At 44.4% G+C, this 21,113-nt stretch overlaps 1 protein-coding gene across 1 annotated transcript in view; it reads left to right on the forward strand.

Moving 5' to 3' along the window:
* Positions 1-19,888, forward strand: part of LOC110503492 (serine/threonine-protein kinase D2) — a 58,278-nt gene extending 38,390 nt beyond the window's left edge. The window contains exons 2-18 of the mRNA XM_021581826.3: positions 417-555; positions 1,313-1,444; positions 3,152-3,453; positions 3,756-3,939; positions 4,035-4,106; positions 4,661-4,823; positions 4,932-5,043; positions 6,280-6,357; positions 6,642-6,963; positions 7,347-7,399; positions 7,547-7,619; positions 7,716-7,822; positions 9,302-9,463; positions 15,229-15,327; positions 16,155-16,422; positions 16,544-16,629; positions 16,861-19,888. Of these exons, the coding sequence (XP_021437501.3) occupies positions 417-555; positions 1,313-1,444; positions 3,152-3,453; positions 3,756-3,939; positions 4,035-4,106; positions 4,661-4,823; positions 4,932-5,043; positions 6,280-6,357; positions 6,642-6,963; positions 7,347-7,399; positions 7,547-7,619; positions 7,716-7,822; positions 9,302-9,463; positions 15,229-15,327; positions 16,155-16,422; positions 16,544-16,629; positions 16,861-17,073 (2,565 nt within the window). The 3' untranslated portion in view covers positions 17,074-19,888. The remainder of the gene's footprint in view (positions 1-416; positions 556-1,312; positions 1,445-3,151; positions 3,454-3,755; positions 3,940-4,034; positions 4,107-4,660; positions 4,824-4,931; positions 5,044-6,279; positions 6,358-6,641; positions 6,964-7,346; positions 7,400-7,546; positions 7,620-7,715; positions 7,823-9,301; positions 9,464-15,228; positions 15,328-16,154; positions 16,423-16,543; positions 16,630-16,860) is intronic.
* The last annotated feature ends 1,225 nt before the right edge of the window (positions 19,889-21,113 follow it).

Consider the following 21,113-nt stretch of genomic DNA (forward strand, 5'->3'; position numbering starts at 1 on the left):
TGCAACAAAAAAAACTTGCCTCTGTGTTGTCAGAATTTTTTTCAAATCTCACCAATTTTGGTGGGACACCATATAACATTTCTGTAGGCTACACGTTACATGTCTCTTCTCCCTCTCGCATGCATTATGACGGTACAGCACTGTCCGAGATTACATTGATTTTAGAGATGATGAAATTATAAAAAATGTATGAATGAGGTATTAACCTTCTTTCTCTCTCTCTTTCTCTCGCTGCCTCTCTCTTTCTCTCGCTGTCTCGCTCTCTCTTTCTCTTGCTGTCTCTCTCTCTTTCTCTCGCTGTCTCTCTCTCTTTCTCTTGCTGTCTCTCTCTCTCTCTCTGTCACCCTTTCTCTCTCTCTCTGTCGCTCTGTGTGTCTCTGTCTCGCTCTGTCTCTCTGTCTCTCTCTCTGTTGTAGTTCCCAGAGTGTGGCTTCTATGGCATCTATGACAAGATCCTGCTATTTAAGCATGACACAGGCACCAACAACATCCTGCAGCTGGTCAAGGCTCCCCAGGACATCCAGGAGGGAGACCTGGTGGAGGTGGTGCTCTCTGGTGGGTAGCAATCTCTCATCCACTTCTGCTCTCTTTTCATCCGCCCGTCCCTCTTCTCCCCCTTACCCATCCTTTCATCCTCCGCCCGTCCTCTCATCCTCCGCCCGTACTCGTCTTCCCGTTCCCCTCTTTTTTTTTTCATTCTCTCTGATCTTCTCGTCGTCTTATTCCTCCTTAACCGCCTCTGTTCCTTTCCCTCGCGTCCCTTATTTTAATGAACACGAAGTAGAGACAGAGGAAACGTGCATAACGCCGTGCACTCAACACCATATGCATTTGGACGGTGAAGCTGCCATTTTTTAAAATTCCGCTCCGTGTTCCAGATTTTTGGATTTTGGGCCAAGCACGATCCGAGGCACAACCAAAACAAACAGCAAATCCGTCCTATAAGTTTATAGAGTCACAGGCTTCGTGTAGTCATTGTGTGCAGGGATTATTGGACCAAAATACAAAGCTTTTTACTTTTGAAATGTTTGACTACACTATAAGTGAGTTTGTCCAAATGCTGATGACTTATGCAAATTGAAAGACTAGATACAACCGCACTCTCATTTCTAACCAGAAAAACAAACGTGTATGAAAATACACTCAAGTAAAAAATGACCTTCTGTACTATTGCCTCGTATGAAACATTTGGCCTCAACTCCAAAATGCTGGAGCATAGAGCATATTCACAAACGTATCATTGCTAAAGTGATTGACAGGTTGAAACCCAGACTGACTACTGTTGTTCCTCTGTTGTGTTGTCTGTCTGCAGCTGCGGCCACCTTCGAGGACTTCCAGATTCGGCCTCATGCCCTGAACGTCCACTCGTACCGTGCCCCGGCCTTCTGCGACCACTGTGGAGAGATGCTGTTTGGACTGGTCAGGCAGGGCCTCAAATGTGATGGTATGAGAGAGAGAAAGAGGGGGGGGGGGGGGGTGCGCTGTTCTGCCTGCCTGATAAACGTTTTGTCTAAAGATGTGCATGGTGACATTTTAGTCATTTAGCAGACGCTCTTATCCAGAGCGACTTACAGTTAGTGCTTTCGTCTTATGATAGCTAGGTGGGACAACCACATATCTCAGTGATAGTAAGTGCATTTTCCTCAAAGTAGCCATCAGCAAAGTAATTTCCCCTCAACTTCCCACCTCCTCTCCTTCCTTTCTCTCTCTGCCTATCTATCTTTCTGCCACTCTCTCCCTGTCTCTCTCTCTCTCTCCTCTTGCTGCCAGCTCTTAGCAAACTGTTGTAAAAAATTGTTTGTCCAAATACAATGCTATTTCTCTGTAAACGAATGAACAAGACTTTCAGCATGCTTATAGAGAAGGGTACTCAACATGTGCTGCACTGACACACATTACTGATGATTTTTTAAAATAAATTGATAATAAGAAGATTATGGGCGCTATACTGTTAGATTTCAGTGCAGCCTTGATATTATTGACCATAACCTGTTGTTCAAAATACGTATGTTATGGCTTTTCAACCTCTTCCATATCGTGGATTCAGAGCTGTCTATCTAATAGAACTCAAAGGGTTTTCTTTAATGGAAGCTTCTCTAATATCAAACATGAAGTGTGGTGTACTGCAGGGCAGCTCTCTAGGCCCTCTTTTCTATTTTTTTTACCAATGACCTGACACTGGTATTAAACAAAGCATGTGTTTCCGTGTATGCGCATGAGTGAACCATATACGCATCAACAACCACAGCTAATGAAGTCACTAAAACCCTTAACAAAGAGTTGCAGTCTGTTTTGGAATAGGTGGCCAGTAATAAACTTGTCCTGAACATTTCTAAAACTAAGAGCATTGCATTTGGTACAAATAATTCCCTAAGTTCTAGACCTCAGCTGAAACGGGTAATGATTGGTGTGGCTGTTGAACCATTTGAGGAGACTAACTTACTTGGCGTTACCTTAGATTGTAAACTGTCATGGTCAAAACATATAGATTCAATGGTTGCAAAGATGGGGAGAGATCTGTCGTAATAAAAGAGTTGCTCTGATTTTTTGACACCATACTCTAAAAAGCAAGTTCTGCAGGCTCTAGTTTTGTCTTATCTTGATTATTGTCCAGTCATGTGGTCGAGTGCTCCAAGGAAAGGCCTAGTTGAGCTGCAGCTGGCCCAGAACAGAGCTGCATGTCTTGCACTTCATTGTAAACAGATGGCTGATATAAATACTATGCATGCTAGTCTCTATTGGCTAGTCTCTCAACTAAGAGTTGAGGAGAGACTGAATGCATCACTTCTTCTTTTTATAAGAAACATGTGTTGAAAATCCCAAACACACAGCTCTGACACACACACTTACCCCACCAGACATGCCACCGGGGATCTTTTCACAGTCCTCAAATCCAGAACAAATTCAACAAAGCGTACAGTATTATATAGAGCCATTATTGCATGGAACTTTGTTCCATCTCATATTGCTCAAATAAACAGCAAACCTGGTTTTAAAAACAGATGAAGCAACGCCTCTCCCCTATTTGTTCTAGATAGTTTGTGTATGTATTGATCCTAATAAAATACCAACATTTTATATGATCCTAATAAAATACCAAAATTCTCTCCTCGCCCCCCCCCCCCCCCACCACCACCACCACCCCCTGCAGGCTGTGGATTGAACTACCACAAGCGCTGTGCCTTCAGCATCCCCAACAACTGCAGCGGCGCTCGCAAGCGGCGCCTGTCCACCACGTCTCTGAACAGTAGCCAGTCGCTGCGTCTGTCCACCAGCGAGTCCCTGAGCAGCGTGGGCTCCAGCTCAGTCAGCTCCTGTATGGAGGATACCAGCCTGATCCGCTCTCACACCACCCAGACGCTCCCGAACTCCACCTGCACCGCGTCAGCGTCCCTGGGCCTGTCCACCAGCCCCTCCACCACTAGACCCATGGCCCGCGCCAACACTCCGATGGTACTTCATCCACTCAACTCCACTTAGTGTCTGTCATTGTTAGGACACTGCTCTGTGCAGCGTTGAGGTCACTTCCATTTCAATTCAATCAATTCAGGAAGTAAATTGACTTGTTGCTTTTCGGAAGAATTGGAGTGGGGTCAGTTTTACTTTACCCCTGAATCGACTGAGTTGAAATGGGATTGAGCTCTAACCTTGGCTCTGTGTGATTAGTTTTGGATAGCCAACACTGATTTACATGCGTGGAAATACCACGGGTAGAGCGTTATCATTTGAGTTTCTCCGTCTCCTCCCGTCCCCAGCCGCGCACCCCCAGCGAGGCGCGGCGGTTCTACACGGGCCGGCCGGTGCACCTGGACAAGATACTGATGAGCAAAGTGAAGGTGCCGCACACGTTCGCCGTGCACTCCTACACGCGCCCCACCGTGTGCCAGTACTGCAAGAGGCTGCTCCGGGGCCTCTTCCGACAAGGGCTGCAATGCAAAGGTTAGTATGGTGTCAAAGGTTAGTGTATTTGGAGTGCATATTTGAGGAAGATAAATTGTCTAACAATAGCGTTGATTGTCCGTGTTGTGTCGTAGACTGCAAGTTCAACTGCCACAAGCGCTGTGCGTACAAGGTTCCCAACGACTGTCTGGGGGAGACCATAGGAGGTAAAGAAGACCAAACGTATCTTTTGTTGTATCATGTTGTGTCATGTTGTTAGAAGTGTGGCCGTGATTTGTTCAGCCACACTTTAGTGGCGCAGTGGTCTAAGGCACTGCATCTCAGTGCAAGAGGCGTCACTACAGTCCCTGGTTCAAATCCAGGCTGTATCACTTCCGGCTGTGATTGGGAGTCCCATAGGGCGGCGCACAAAAAAAAAAAAGTTTTTACATTGTCTACAGCAGAGATGAGTAACTTTGATGTGGGCCACAAAAAAACAAAATTCGTCATGAGGGGCCGCAGTGGCTTGTGGATCTGCGTACCCACATCCATACCTGCCAATATTATATGCAATATTAGTACATATATGTAGAGTCCTAATATTATATAGTACTTCACACCTTTTTTTTCTCAGACAACAGAAGTTGTAAGTACTGCCCTACTCACATACTGGTATAATGGGCTTTGTAATGGAAGGGGGTGTTATGCTATTTTCTCTGTCTATTTTTCTACATCTCTTTGTAGTCATGTGTGGCTGGCTCTGTCCTCCTCTCTCCTGCAGACATGTTGAGTCCCAGTGTGGACCACGAGGTGCCTATGGACTACAGCAGTGAGTATGCCGACTCAGACAAGTCTTCTCTGACGGACGATTCAGACGAGGCCTGCAGCATCCCTGGCTCTTTCTCCCCCGAGTGTAGCCAGGATGGGGTCGGCGGGGACCAGAGGTACGCGCGTACGCTCACGCACAATAACACACACACACACACACACACACACACACACACGCGCATCACACCCACCGACCACCTAACCCTGTCCCGCTTGTTCCTCAGCGCTAACATCCCGTTGATGAGGGTGGTTCAGTCCATGAGGCAGACCACCCGTCGCTCCAGCACATCCATCAAAGAGGGCTGGATGGTGCACTACAGCAACAAGGACACACTGGTAATACTATTGACTGGTGATGTACTGGCCGACAATGCAAAACATTTTTCTCTACCACACCGGATTCCGTCTTCTTTTTCTTTTCTTTCTACTTCGTTTCTAAAACGTATTCCACTCTGTTTTAAGGGCGCCTAATTAACATTTTTCTAAGGCATTTATAAGTTGTGTGTTTGCCGTTTATGAATCGTTGCTCCCACGTTTGTAAACGTTAGTCAGCTAGTTATTCCCACATTTCTATTTCCTTAAGCGTCACTTGTTCTTTTACCAGGTACTGCTGGGATGTCTACCAATGGCTAGCCGATTTTAAACTCAACTCCACGATTTACACTAGTCGCCGCTCAACTCCACCGTAAATCGCGGCGTTGAGTCGGCTAACCAATGGCATGCCCATCTTTATTTGTGAGAAATTACACTGGTCACCCCATTTATAAAAAAACAACATATTTATAAAGTATAAATAGCACTCACTTTAGATTAGGGACTGTAAAAAGACTGAACTAATAATTAGTACGTGGGTCATAGATGTCAAGGTAATAGAACGCACAGTATATGAAGGCCTTAGAAATGGTTGATTTTAGGTATCCTTTTAAAGTAGTAACCTCTCTTACATTCTACTTCTTTTTCTGGAACCTTCCGAGATGTTTTCTTCTCCGTGTTTGTTCTCCATGACGCTGACCCCCCCTCTGCTCATCGTTCCCTCTGCCTCTCCTATCCTCCATCTCTTCTTTGCAGTGTTTTCCCGTTGGAGTTTATCTTACCTCTATAACTTCTACCTCCGTCGCCGTTAATGCTCTTCCTTTTCATCTGTGTGTTTGTGTGTCTCCGGCTGAGTGTGATAGATGGTGAATACCTGCTCCCTGCCGCACTAAAGCACTCGAGAGACGTGTGTTGAATTCACATCCACAGCCTCTTTTTTTTTTTCTTCTCTTCTTCTCTCTCTCCTTCCTCTTAGAAAGTGTTTCTGTTTACCTGAACTCAGACCTGGGACACTTTCCGCCTTCTCAAAGCTAACCTGTCCTGGCTTTTCTGACACTGCTGTGGTCTCTCTTCCTGCCCACTCCCTTTTGCTTTTTCCTCTCCTCCACCTCTCAACTTGCCCATCCCTCTCCTTGACCACTCCTTCCTGGACCACAGCTTCACCTTTTGACCCCTCTGTGAACCTTGGTTGACCCCTTTGAACCCTCTTACCTCCTGTCCCCTCCTACTCCTCCTACTCCCTCCCCCCCCCCCCCGCAGAGAAAGCGGCACTACTGGCGTCTGGACTGCAAGTGCATCATCTTGTTCCAGAACAACACCACCAACAAGTACTATAAGGTATTGTATTCTCCAGGGTCTCAATCAATCAACTTTATTTTATAGAGCCCTTTTTACACCAGTAGTGGTCACAAAGTGCTTATATACTGTAGATACCCAACTTAAAACCCCAAAGAGCAAGCGATACAGATGTAGATGCATGTTTATGACATTATTATTGTTATTGTTATTATTTAGGAAGGATTTTCAAAGTGAAAGAAAAATTCTAGAATCAAAACAGAAATGTCTTGATCGCGTTTGTGTTCACATGTTCACTTGTGAACATACCCACCCATATCCTGTAGGAGATTCCTCTGTCTGAGATTCTGGAGGTGCGCCCCTCAGGGGACTTCACCCTGGTTCCTCCGGGCACCAGTCCCCACTGCTTCGAGCTCGTCATGGGAGCCATGCGCTACTTTGTGGGGGAGGACCCCAACGTCCACGTCCCCGCCCTGCCCCCCACCGCCGCCCAGGCCTTCCCCCCCACACCCCCCTCACCCAGCAACGTGGTTCCCAATAGCGGCGTGGGACGGGAGGTTGCCAAGGCGTGGGAGGGCGCCATTCGCCAGGCCCTCATGCCAGTCATCTTCCAGGATGCACCACCGATAGAGGGACACACTCCTCACAGTAAGATAAAATACAACATCACGTTTTTAGCTAAACTTTCATTCCCAAGTGTCTTAGTTCCTAACGTTCCAGCCAAATTGGCCATCTGAAGAACAGAATCACGGGGTCTGGATCTGATATCAGTTTAGCTCTTAGTCTGGATTTACAGTCCTGCTGTTTGTGATCTGGGGCAAGGGGGGCTGGTGTTGTGGGAGAGGTTACAGTGAAAGGCTTACGGGTGGTATGCAGTCCAAAGGTCGAGGAACAGAAGCTTGTTTTCAGAGCTCCTACCACACACACACACTCTATCGCTGTTGTGACCCCACGTAAGGTCAGATGGGAGTCCTGTATATGTTAGTGTGGATGGTTAGCATTTTTTCTTTTTTTTCTTCTTTGATCCTCAGGACAGGCTTCAGTCAGCATCTCAGTGTCCAACAGTGTGATCCAGGAGAACGTGGTGAGTAGTCTCTTGACATACTGTCGTAATACACGACCGTACATTATACATTCACAATCATTACCAAGGACATTGTGGTGATGATGATGATAATGAAATGTACGATAACGGTGATGTTTATGTTGCCTTCGTCAATTTCTCCTCCAGGACATTGGCATGGTGTACCAGATATTTGCAGATGAAATCCTTGGTTCTGGCCAGTTTGGAGTGGTGTATGGGGGTCAGTGTCTCCAGTCTTCTACCATCGCTGTATTGAGTCAGTTAATCAGACTCCTGTAATTTCCTCTCTTCCTCTCTTCTACCCCACCACCATCAGGGAAGCACAGGAAGTCGGGGCGTGATGTGGCGGTGAAGGTGATTGACAAGCTGCGCTTCCCCACCAAGCAGGAGAGCCAGCTGAGGAACGAGGTTGCCATACTGCAGGTGACCACCAGGGGGAGACACAGATACACATTTTCAACAGGTCTACCAGTACAATACTAGTGTAGTTCATCAGCTACACTACATGGCCAAAAGTATGTGGACATGTGGTCGTCAAACTTCTCATTCCAAAATCATGGGCATTAATATGGAGTTGGTCCCCCCCTTTTGCTGCTATAACAGCCTCCACTTCTGTGAAGGCTTTCCACTAGATGTTGGAACATTGCTCCAGGGACTTGCTTCCATTCAGCCACAAGAGCATTAGTAAGGTCGGGCACTGATGTTGGGAGATTTGGCCTGGATCACAGTCAGTGTTCCAATGCATCCCAAAGGTGTCCGATGGGGTTCAGGTCAGGGCTCTGTTCAGGCCAGTCAAGTTCTTCCACACCGATTTTGTCAAACCATTTTTGTATGGACCTCACTTTGTGGGGCATTGTCATGCTGAAACAGGCAAGGGCCTTACCCAAACTGTTGGCACAAAGTTGGAAGCACAGAATCGTCTAGAATGTCATTGTATGCTGTAGCATTAAGATTTCTCTTCACTAGAACTAAGAGGCATAGCACGAAACTTGAAAAACAACCCCAGACCATTATTCCTCCTCCACCAAACTATACAGTTGGCACTATGCATTTGAACAGGTAGCGTTCTCCTGGCATTCACCAAACCCAGATTTGTCCGTCGGACGGCCAGATGGTGAAGCTTAATTCATCACTCCAGAGTCCCCGTTTCCACTGCTCCAATGTCCAATGGCGGCGAGCTTTACACCACTCCAGACAACGCTTGGCATTGCACATGGGGATCTAAGACTTGTGTGCGGCTGCTCGGCCATGGAAACCCATTTCATGAAGCTCCCGAGGAACAGTTCTTGTGCTGACGTTGCTTCCAGAGGCAGTTTGGAACTTGATAGTGAGTGTTGCAACCGAGGATGAATCCTGCAGCAACAGACAATGTGAATTATTATGTGGATTATAATTCAGGGTTTGAGGCTTTTTTCGTGAGGACAAATCAAGTTTTAAAGTGGAAATTACAAACTTGAGAAGCCTTTTTAAACCTTGAATACACATGCTGTGCAGGACAATTCTCAGCAACAAAAAAATTATCCAATTAAGATCTTACCTCTGTACAGGCCACGAGGGTCCATTTTTTTTTTAAATCATAGGGTTGTCATGCCAACTGCGTTCAATTACATTGGCAGGTTTTGCAGCAGAATTATCATCTCTATGGGGTGTAGTTAGATAAAGGTCAAGTGACAAATAAACACTGCCATCGCACTATACTCTAACTGATACTCAGTCTAATTCTCTCTCAGTCTTCCATCCCCTCCACTCTACCTCTCCCTGTTTCTTTCCCTCCCTGGGTGCCATTTCCCAACTCTTCTTCTGCCCTCTTTCTCTCTTCTTTTCTCTCTCTCTCTCACTCTCTCACTCACTCACACACTGTCTCGTGCCCCCCCCCATGCTTTCCCTCTCTCCATCTCCCAGAGTCTACGTCACCTGGGCATAGTGAACCTGGAGTGTATGTTTGAGACTCCAGAGAAGGTGTTTGTGGTGATGGAGAAGCTCCATGGAGACATGTTGGAGATGATCCTGTCCAGTGAGAAAGGACGGCTCCCAGAGAGGCTCACCAAGTTCCTCATCACACAGGTGAGTGTTTGTGTGTGTGTGTCTACTCCCATACGGGGGGGAAAAAAACTTTAAAATATATATTTTTTTATAAATGTTTTAGGATACATGTGAAATATGTACAATTAGACAAGTAATGTATTTGTCCAATTGTAATGTTCCACGAAGTGAGTGCCTTTTGTATCCCTTTGATAAGTTAAGTAGCAATTATTCACCAATATTTCATTTTTTAATCTTCTGTTATATGAAATGAAGTGCTCTTTAACGTAGAGCACATGGAGAATTCAATAAATCAAAATTTCAAAATGAATAAAATTCAGCATTTGGACATGTACCTGTGTACCCTCTGTGACTTCTAAGAAGATTTAACGTTAGCTACCGAGCTAACAAGCTAGAAGTTAACCAAAGATCTTCAGGTCGGTGCTCTAGAAAGAGGCAAGAGTTCCCGACTTGGAATTCCGCGTTGGATGACCGTTCATAATGTATTTTCCCAGTCCAAACTCGTTTTTTCCCCGTGTTGAACTCACTAAAGTCTGAGATCTCCCAGTTTCCAGTTGTTTTGAACGCGGCAGTTATCATGCTGGATTGACAGCATGGCCAATGTATTCAACCTTTTCTGTTGCGTGTGAATGTTTATCCTTTTAAGCTTGGAAAAAAATATACTTTCAGACGGATGTTTTAAATCCTTAAACCCAGACTTGGACCACACACCCTCTCCACCGAATAGCAGGCAACGATTGCAATTGCTTTGCAACACTTGCAGTTAGCCATTAATTCCTTCCAAACCACTTATTGTGTCTGTGTTCTTTTGCTCATCTTAATCTTTTCTTTTTATTGGCCAGTCTGAGATATGGCTTTTTGTTTTGCAACTCTGCCTAGAAGGCCAACATCCCAGAGTCTCCTCTTCACTGCTGACGTTGAGTCTGGTGTTTTGTGGGTACTATTTAATGAAGCTGCCAGTTGAGGACTTGTGAGTCGTCTGTGTTTCTCAAACTAGACACTCTAATGTCCTCTTGCTCAGTTGTGCACCGGGGCCTCCCACTCCTCTTTCTATCCTGGGTAGAGACAGTTTGGGCTGTTCTGTGAAGGGAGTAGTACACAGCGTTGTACCAGATCTTCAGTTTCTTGGCAATGTCTTGCATGAAATAGCATTTCTCAGAACAAAAACAGACTGACGAGTTTCAGAAGAAAGTACTTTGTTTCTGGCCATTTTGAGCCTGTAATCGAACCCACGAATGCTGATGCTCCAGATATTGAACTAGTCTAAAGAAGGCCAGTTTTAATGCTTCTTTAATCAGCACAACAGTTTTCAGCTGTGCTAACATAATTGCAAAAGGGTTTTCTAATGATCAGTTAGCTAATCCAAGTTTAGCATTTTAAAAGGCCAAAGGATATTCCACAAACAATCTGCCGTTTCCAGCTACAACAGTCATTTACAACATTAACAATCTATTTATTTCAGATTAATTTGATGTTAATGGACAAAAAAAAGTTTTTTTTCTCAAAAACAAGGACATTTCTAAGTGACCCCAAACTTTTGAACAGTAGTGTATATACAGTGGAGCAAAAAAGTATTTAGCCAGACGTGTCCTTCTGCTTAAACCAGTATTTGCAAATAAATTCATTAAAAATCCTACAATATGATTTTCTGGATTTTTTTTCTCATTTTGTCTGTCATAGTTGAAGTGTACCTATGATGAAAATTACAGGCCTCTCTCATCTTTTTAAGTGGGAGAACTTGCACAATTGGTGGCTGACTAAATACTTTTTTGCCCCACTGTATATACAGAGTGGGAAGGAAAAGTATGTTAGAATTACCTGGATTTCTGCATAAATTGGTCATAAAATGTTATCTGATCTAAGTCACACCAATAGACAAACACAGTCTGCTTAAACTAATAACACACAAACAATTATAATTGTTCATGTCTTTATTGAACACATCATGTAAACATTCACAGTGCAGCCTGGAAAAAGTATGTGAAACTTTGGATTTAATGACTGGTTGACCCTTCTTTGGCAGCAATCACCTCAACCAAACGTTTTCTGTAGTTGCAGATCCGACCTGCACAACGGTCAGGAGTAATTTCAAATCAAATTTTATTTGTCACATACAGGTGATTAGCAGATGATATTGCGGGTATAGCGAAGTGCTTGTGCTTCTAGCTCCGACAGTGCTGTAGCATCTAACAAGTAATGGCATATTTTCTTCTGTTGAAGCAATTCTGTTGTTGATTTACTTCTGTGTTTTGGGTCGTTGTCCTGTTGCATCACCCAACTTCTGTTGAGCTTCAATTGGCAGACAGACAGCCTGACATTCTCCTGAAAAATGTCTTGATAAACTTGGGAATTAATTTTTCCGTTAATGATAACAAGCTGTCCAGGCCCTGAGGCAGCAAAGCAGCCCCAAACCATGATGCTCCCTCCACCATACTTTACAGTTAGAATGAGGTTTTGATGTTGATGTGCTGTGACTTTTTTCCTCCACACATAGTGTTGTGTGTTCCTTCCAAACAGCTCAACTGTAGTTTCACCTGTCCACAGAATATTTTGCCAGTAGCGCTGTGGAACGTCCGAGGAAGGTGCTCTTTTGCAAACATCAGACGTGCAGCAATGTTTTTTTTTGGACAGCAGTGGTTTCTTCCATGGTGTCCTCCCATGAACACCATTCTTGTTTAGTGTTTTACGTATTGTAGACTCGTCAACAGAGATGTTAGCATGTTCCAGAGATTTCTGTAAGTCTTTAGCTGACACTAGGATTCTTCTTAACCTCATTCAGCTTTCTACGCTGTGCTCTTGAGGTCATCTTTGCAGGACAACCACTCCTAGGGAGAGTAGCAACAGTGCTGAACTTTCTCCATTTATAGACAATTTGTCTTACTGTGGACTGATGAACACCAAGGCTTTTAGAGATACTTTTGTAACCCTTTCCAGCTTAATGCAAGTCAACAATTCTTAATCTTGGGTCTCCTGAGATCTCTTTTGTTCGAGGCATGGTTCACATCAGGCAATGCTTCTTGTGAATAGCAAACTCAAATTTTGTGAGTTTTTTTTATAGGGCAAGGCAGCTCTAACCAACCTTGTCTCCTTGATTGGACTCCAGGTTAGTTGACTCCTGACTCCAATTAGCTTTTGGAGAAGTCATTAGTCTAGGGGTTCACATACTTTTTCCCACCTACACTGTGAATATTTAAATGATGTATTCAATATAGACAAGAAAAATACAACAATTTGTGTGTTATTAGTTTAAGCACACTATGTTTGTCTATTGTTGGAACTTAGATGGAGATCAGATCAAATTTGATGACAAATTTATGCAGAAATCCAGGTAATTCCAAAGGGTTCACATACTTTTCCTTGAAACTGTATATGTTTGTTGTTTTTTTGCTAAACAGGTGGCTCTGCCCCACACGCGCTGAATGACGGGTCACCACTGGTTGCACGCTGTATAGATATTGTTTGAATCGATAAAAACAAAACAAAAGAAAAGAAAAACAAAAGAAAAAAAGTGCCCAATATCTATTATTTAATTGATTCATAAAATAAATACTTACTTACTGTTTTTTTTTCTACCTTTTGAGATGGGAAAACTGTTTTTATTTTTTTTATGAATTTTAACATTGTGTCATAAAGAGCACATGTTCAAGGTGCACTATGCAGAAATTGCTATTTGAAAATGACATTGCCGAAGTCGAGGATCGGTAGGACGGTCAGTTTTACGAGGGTATTTTTGGCAGCATGAGTGAAGGATGCTTTGTTTGCGAAATAGGAAGCCGATTCTAGATTTAATTTGGATTGGAGATGTTTAATGTGCATCTTAGACTTGCTTTCAATGAGAATGACAGATCTCACATTTCTATGTGAATTTGGTTCGGATCACCCAAAAAGTGACATTGTCTTATTCTGGTGACAAGACAATCGATGCTTGGCAGCCGTTTGAAAAATGAAAAATCATGCTTTTTGGTCCATAATAATCTCATGTAGGCTTAACACTGCGTATACAAAACATTAAGAACACTTGCTCTTTCCATGACCATAGACTGACCAGGTGAATCCAGGTGAAAGCTGTGATCCCTTATTGATGTCACTTGTTAAATCCACTTCAATCAGTGTAGATGAAGGGGAGGAGACAGGTTAAAGAAGGATTTTTAAGCCTTGACACAAATGAGACATGGATTGTGTATGTGTGCCATTCAGAGGGTAAATGTACAAGACAAAATATTTAAGTGCCTTTGAACAGGGTATGGTAGTAGGTTCCAGGCACACCGGTTCGTGTCAAGAACTGCAAGACTGCTGGGTTTTTTCAGGCTCAACCCTTTTGATGCATATAATCACATATTTGTCCCTGCAGCGTACCATCGCCAATATGTGATTGGAACAGTAGCAACAGAACGTATGATACAACAAACGCATCTAAACAGCATTGTTGTCTGAAAAAGCCTCAACAATGTTTTGTACTGATGGGAAATAAAGGTCTTCACAACTTTATTCCTCAATTTCACCTTTTATTGTGAAACATAAATGCGAACTTAATAGCATCACACAGAATACATCCACAGCCAAACTCATTCCATTCATTAACCGGTTGCACTGACAAAAGAACTAAACATAAGTTAGTGACCTAACAGCTAGACTTGTTTACAATGTACCACATCTCTGGTGAGCACAAGGGAGAAATGCAACATTATTTAGAAAAGAGATGCGTGTCGGCTAATTTGTTTTATGATGGCAGCCATGTTTGTTTATGTTTGACAAGCGAAAACTCCCTAATCCCAGAATGCCATTCATTTTAAGACGCAAATCAGTCAAGTCAAAGATGGCTGCGCCCATTGCCCGAATAAGATCTACTTGATTTGGCAACTCACTTTGGCAGCTCGAGCTTAGGAAGGTGTTCCTAATGTTTGCTGTTCTCAATGTACTCTGCAGATAGTGCTGTTGGCTAGAGATAATGCTGTTGGCTAGAGATAACGCTGTAGGCTAGAGAGCACGTGCCAATACCAGAGTGAACACACTCGCTATATAACGCAACATTTTTGTGAGAAAACCATTTTACTTGTTGTTTTTTTTTACATTTTTTATTTGATACACGGGAATTTAAACCCAAAATGTATTTGAATGTGCACTATGTCATCACAGACAGCCTTTAAATAGTATTATTGGAACCAAATCTCTGGTAGGAAAATGCAGATTTTAGAATATTTTGCATGAAAATCTGTCGCCAGTTGGATGGAAACTAACTACTGATCAATATGTAAAGAGTGATTTAAAAAGCCAAATTAGTAACCGCTCTAGCTACCCTGTAGACTAGATGTCAGGGCCCTGAATTTCTGGAATATTGTCAGGCATTATATGCATTTTAGTAAAGATGCAAATTTGAAATGCATTTGAAATATACTTTTTTTAAAAATTTTATCTGCATGGGTTTGATACTGTTTTTCATAGTTTGTATTTTTTTTTACACCACATTTTAATAAACTTATCTAGGTGTGTTTGTGCGTTTCCTACAGTTGTATAGTTTCTCAACCGCTGTGTGTTTCTCATATTTTCTCACATCATGAAAATAAACCTGCAGTCAAACCATCGAAGTGTCAAATTTACTTCAGAGTTTTGTTGGTTCCCGGTCGTGTTCTGTAGTTACTCACTCCACAGATCACTCACCACGTAACACATACGTCCTTCCTGAAGCAGATGTTTTCCTTAGGGGTATATTCTCACTCTCTGTGTGCGTTTTGGTTTCCTGTCACAGCCCAGAGAGTCTAAACCATATCCTGTGTATGTGTGTATAGATTCTGGCAGCCCTGAGGCACCTGCACTTTAAGAACATCGTCCACTGTGATCTGAAACCTGAGAATGTCCTGCTGGCCTCTGCTGAGCCCTTCCCCCAGGTACAGACACCTGTCATCACACACACCATGACTCTACACATCCAAGCTAATGTAGACAGCCCTTAACTCAATGTAATGCACCTTCATGCATAGTATACAAATTCACCCCGACTTTATTCCACTCCAAAGCAGCAATTCACACACGTCTGTCTGTCTGTCTGATTTGCTTTATTGGCATGACCTAACAATATACACATTGCCAAAGCTTACTTTGGATATTTACAATATGGAAATAATAAGAATCAAAATTGTCAACAGGACAACAGTAACAGCAATAACCAAGGGTCAAAATAACCATACATTCAACAATAACAATAAGCATACAGTAGAGGACATGTGCTGGGTGATTGGTCTGTCAGACACTGTCCCTCATCTTATGGCAGGCAGCAATGTAGTGCACTGCCAACCCACAGCTCTCTGCGTCCTCCCCCAACAGGACGGGTAGCCTACTCTCATCAGAGAGGTCTTTAAAATCTTGCTTGAATAAGGGTTTCAAATTTGGGGAAATGACACTTTCTAATTGTTTTATTTTTTAGACATTTTGTCAGGAAATGCAGCTCTGTCTCAGGTTCTGCTGTGGTGCAGTGGTTGCACAGCCTTTCCTCTACAGGGGAGCCAGGTTTTCCTGTGTCTTCCCTTCTCAATGGCAAGGCTGTGCTGTACTTTGTCAAGGTTTTTCTAAGGTTTTGATCACTCACTCTCTCTTTCGCTCTCTCTCTCTCTCTTTCTCTCTCTCTCGTTCTCTCTCACTTTCTCTCTCTCTCGTTCTCTCTCACTTTCTCTCTCTCTGTCTGTCTCGCTGTCTCCATCTGTGCGCGTGTGTCCAGGTGAAGCTGTGTGACTTTGGCTTTGCCCGTATCATTGGTGAGAAGTCGTTCAGGCGTTCGGTGGTGGGCACCCCGGCCTACCTGGCCCCAGAGGTGCTCCTCAACCAGGGCTACAACCGCTCCCTGGACATGTGGTCTGTAGGAGTCATCATGTACGTCAGCCTCAGTGGCACCTTCCCCTTCAACGAGGACGAGGACATCAACGACCAGATCCACAACGCTGCCTTCATGTACCCACCCAACCCCTGGAAACAGATCTCACCTGATGGTAAGACACACACACTTGTACTCGTGCATTGCAAATGCAACTGTCTTACGCAAACATGGGTAAGTCTATCGTTATGGCGTTCACACACTGTTCTCAACTGTGTGTCTGTGTTCCTCTTCAGCCACTGACCTGATCAACAACCTGCTCCAGGTGAAGATGAGGAAACGCTACAGCGTGGACAAGTCTCTCAGTCACTCCTATCTACAGGTACACAAGTCAACAAGCATGGTGGCGATACAAAGGTCCATTACCTACAGTGGAGACACAAGGCCACCAAACTTACTTATTTCTCATGTTTCTCTCCATTCTCTAACCTCTTATCTCATCCTCTTTCCTCCTTCCATGCTCTTCTCTTCTTCCCCTCCTCCCTATCCTCCCATCAACCATCCCTCTCTCCCTCCATCCCTCACCTCCCTCCATCCCTCCCGCCCTCTCCAGGACTACCAGACGTGGTTGGATCTGAGGGAGCTGGAGACCAAGCTGGGCGAGCGCTACATCACCCACGAGAGCGACGACTGTCGCTGGCAGATGTTTGCCCGCGAACACACGCTCCCCTACCCGGCCCACCTGGTGCCCCCTCTGCCTGCGCTCGGCTCCGACGATGAGGACGCAGACATGCAAGGGCTCACCGAGAGGGTCAGCATACTCTGAGAACCTGGAGAGCCAGGACCCACGCGGACCCAAGGGACTCGGACTGACCCAGGGAAGAGGAGGGGAGCAAGTAGAGAGAGAGAGCGAGAGGGGCTGGCTGGATGGATGGAGGTCTGGAGAGTGGGGAGGGGGAGGCTGGGAGGTTTAGCTGTTAGAAAAGCGCCTTCTATTGAGATGATCCCGCCCCTGTCCGTCTACTAATGGTGTCCCACTCCGGCCCTAGCCTGTCCAGTCTCCAGACCCCATCCTTGACCCCTCTCTCATCGGTCTAGCTTAGCTCTTCCACCCTTGAACTCTTTGAGTGTAAGAGATTTGCTCTTCTGTATCCCACAAGGCCATGCTGTACTGTACCCAGTGGTCAGGGGATGTGTAGAATATTGTTGCTTGCAGTGTGCTCATTCAGTCTAAGCTGCAGTATGGCAGAGGTCAGTTTGGGTGAAACACTCAAAATGCAATCTAAGCTCCTGGCAGAGGCACAACTTGCATCTTTCTATCTCCGAAGCACAGGGATCCCCTGCTTATTGTGATGAGAGACGGGGATAGAGACAGACAAACAAACTTGAAGGACTCGGATCAATCCACTTACGCGGGACTTACATCCACCCATAAACAAATCCTTATGAACTGTTTTATTGTCATTGAATGCGATGACTGGAAGCGCCCTGCCTGTACTGTCAGACCGGTTTGCTGCAGACCTCGAAGAGTTTAATGGGGACAAAGGAGTCATTTAGTGCCTGTAAGTGGTAGATAAAGGGCTTCTAACTGTAGGCAGCAGACCAGCGCTCGTGGGCTGTCATGGTCTCCGAGGAAATCTGCCGTTTCAAACGACGACAGAAGAAAACAAAGCCGGAAGTGGATCGAGGATTGCACCTTTTTTTAAAACTGTCCACGGATACTTTCCTAGTTGGCCCAGCGTCATTATCGATGACGACTTTATTAGTGAAGACTCGCTTATCATCGGTAGTGCAAATTCACGAGTCCTGGTGATTCGAGGGTGCCCTAGACCCGTAGACATGCACGGTTACAATGAAGGCAATGCGGACCTTTTCTAAATAGTTTGTCGGGGACACCATTAAACACCAGTGGGGGGGGGGAATGCTATTGCTCTTCTAGTTACTGTAGAAAGACGACCGACTGCCCATCTCTGGCGTCAACGTTAAAGTGTGGGAGGAGGGCTCCGATATCGATGGCTGACTATGAACCTAGCATGTCAACTCGTTGGATGTCCACGTGAGGTCCATTTTTGTCTAGAGGAAAAGCATTGTCATGAAGGAATATTGTGTACATGTGTAACCATATCTATATGTAGTGTAGTCAACGTATGCCCGGTGGAGAATGTAAACCCATGGAAGGTCCCAGCATTTATATGTGACACCGATACAAACCTTGACGTACAATTGTTCATCTGTGTCATTTTATCCGGCGTGTAGCCTCTTGAACATTGAGACGGAAGATTAGGGGGGGGGGGGGGGGGGGGGGGGGGGGGGGGGGTGGAAAGCTGGGGCGAAGCATAGGAGGAAATAATGACGGTGATTTATGCATACCGCTCTTCAGACGTTACCTGCTCAGAATTTCCATCACACTGGAGCATATACACTATGTGGATTGAATGACAAATTGAGTGCGATAAATATGTAGCGAGCGTCCAATAAAGAATCAGCGTGTATGGATGATGTTTTCCTCGCACGATGCTTGCTCCCCTTTTTGATTGACAGGCCAAATGTCTGCCTATTTAATACATCATGGGTGGCCTGCTGCCAAGGCCTTTTCACAGCCTGTCAATCAGCTCTCCTAGGTAACGAGTGTAAATGACATGCTACACATGGACAGATGGGAGAGAACTGGGGCTTCAGATGGACATGGGGGGGGAGAGCAAAACTCATTCCACGGAGGGCCGAGTGTCTGCGGATTTTTGTTATTTTCTTTCAATTTGTGTCCAATTAAGACCTAAACAACCAGATAAGGCGAGTTCCCAGCTAATCAGGGACCTTAGTTGTTCCATAGTGGACAACGGCGGAGAGAAAACCGCGGAGACTCATCCCTCCATGAAATGAGTTTGACACCTGTGCCACTTGTCAGGACACAAAGCCAGCGTTTTGCATTATTCTACACAAGCATATTATGAGAGCCTTGTGGCCAGCTCTGAAAGAAAGGACCACTTGTTAATTACAATTTTTCATATGTAATTTAGCAGGCACTTTTATCCAAAGTGACTTAGTCGTGCATGCACACATTCTCGTATAGGTGGCCCCAGGGGGAATTGAACCGACAGCTCTTGAAATTGCAATGCTCTACCAACTGAGCCACAGGACCATGCTGAATGGTGAGAGCTCTTCACTAGACTGCTGGGTCTGCCAGAGGGACAATTGTTACTCTTACTGTCTTGGAAAGGTCAAGAGGGAAGCATGGTTGGAGGATAAGTGGCCGTCTCACCCAGCAGGTAAAAAAAGACATCATACTCTGAAACTATTGGTGGCAGCAACAAACCCATCAAACCTGGGTTCAAAGACATGTGTATTTGTTATTTAAATACTTATTTTCTGTGTATTTTGAGTATTTTCAAATAATGTGGCCCAAATAAACTACTTCTATTGGAAGTATTTGAAGTATATTTTGAAAATGTTCTATAAATAGCCTACTATTTCAAAGTACTTATTTCAAATGCTATCTTTAGAAACCAGGGTTAAATGCATGGGATATATTTGAGTGAGTGTATAGGTATTTTCAAATACTTTTCAAGGGTTTTTCCAGATACATTCCAATATTCAACTAGCTGTCTTTTCAATAATAAAACAATATTTAAATATATCCAAATGTCTTTGAAAGTTATTGAAATACACTAAATAGTATTTTAACCCGGGTCTGAAACCCATACTCGATTGTTTTAAATTATGTGATGTGATCCACAAAGCAGTCAAGTTATGGAAAGGGGGTATTTCAATGATAGGACAATGCCTTGACTATTAGCTGCCATGGCAACAGACCTAATAGGCCTACGAGTATACATGTTCGACTAGTACGGTTTTCATCTCGCTACAATGCCAAACAAGGTCATCAGTTGGAAGTCATCACACGCACATCCTGGTGCTCATCCTGTCGAGCTGATCTGTGCATGTTGGTAGGCCTGCTGCAGCTACGGCTGCATACATGTTCTAGTTGGGCGCAACTCTTTCATGTGCTATTCTATCAAAACGACGGTTGTTGATGTGCACGGCTACGTTTCCGGTACATTTGAGCATGCAGTAGGAACCTTGTGTTATTTGGGCTCTGACACAATTCTAGTTGTGGATTTAAAATGCCCACTCGTGTATGTCATCCTGGAGCCAGGCCGAGAGGGAAAGAAAGACAGGGAGAAAGACAGAGGGAAAAGACCGAGAGAAGGACTGAGCGAGGGGAAATGGAGAGCGAGATGGAAAATATTTGAACATTTTGCGGTAAAGCATGTCTCAGTACCCCACCTCTGCTCTCCTCCCCTGAACTCAGTTAGTTCCCGCTGCCTGGGTCTGCCAAAGCTCTGCATCATACAGCAGTTATGTTGACGCCTGTTTCCTGTAGCGTTCTTTAACAGTTAATATCAAGGTGATCTGTACTTAGCAAGTGGGAAATTACCAGTTGGGTAGAAATGGCATGAACAAGACTGGTGACGGTCTTCCTCTGCTCCGAGTGCACAACTGTGAGCGTGTACGTCCAACGGTGTGTCTATCGGTGTTCAGAGAGATTCATTCTAAATAAATATTACTAAGGCCTAGAGATGAAAGACATCCGCATAGCTGGTGTTTTGGCTGTGTCGGAGGTGGAACTGTGTTGGAGCGTTCAACTCGGTGAGCAGCTGCTCTTGCACGACTGTCATGAATCCGCACCTGCCTCACTCACATTGGAAGTTCAGAACGAAAAAGTGTAGGCTATGTCGAAATAATGACGCTCAAGTAGGAAAATCACTCGACTAAATAATGAGGATTTCTATCATTCCAATGGAGGTGTAGATTACAGCTCACACTCCAGTGTTTTTGTATACAAGGCTGCATGGGATTTCTGTTCAT

The sequence above is a fragment of the Oncorhynchus mykiss genome, chromosome 24, assembly GCF_057628025.1.
Source record: "Oncorhynchus mykiss isolate SJ-2025 chromosome 24, ASM5762802v1, whole genome shotgun sequence".
In the NCBI taxonomy this organism is placed as follows: Eukaryota; Metazoa; Chordata; class Actinopteri; order Salmoniformes; family Salmonidae; genus Oncorhynchus; species Oncorhynchus mykiss.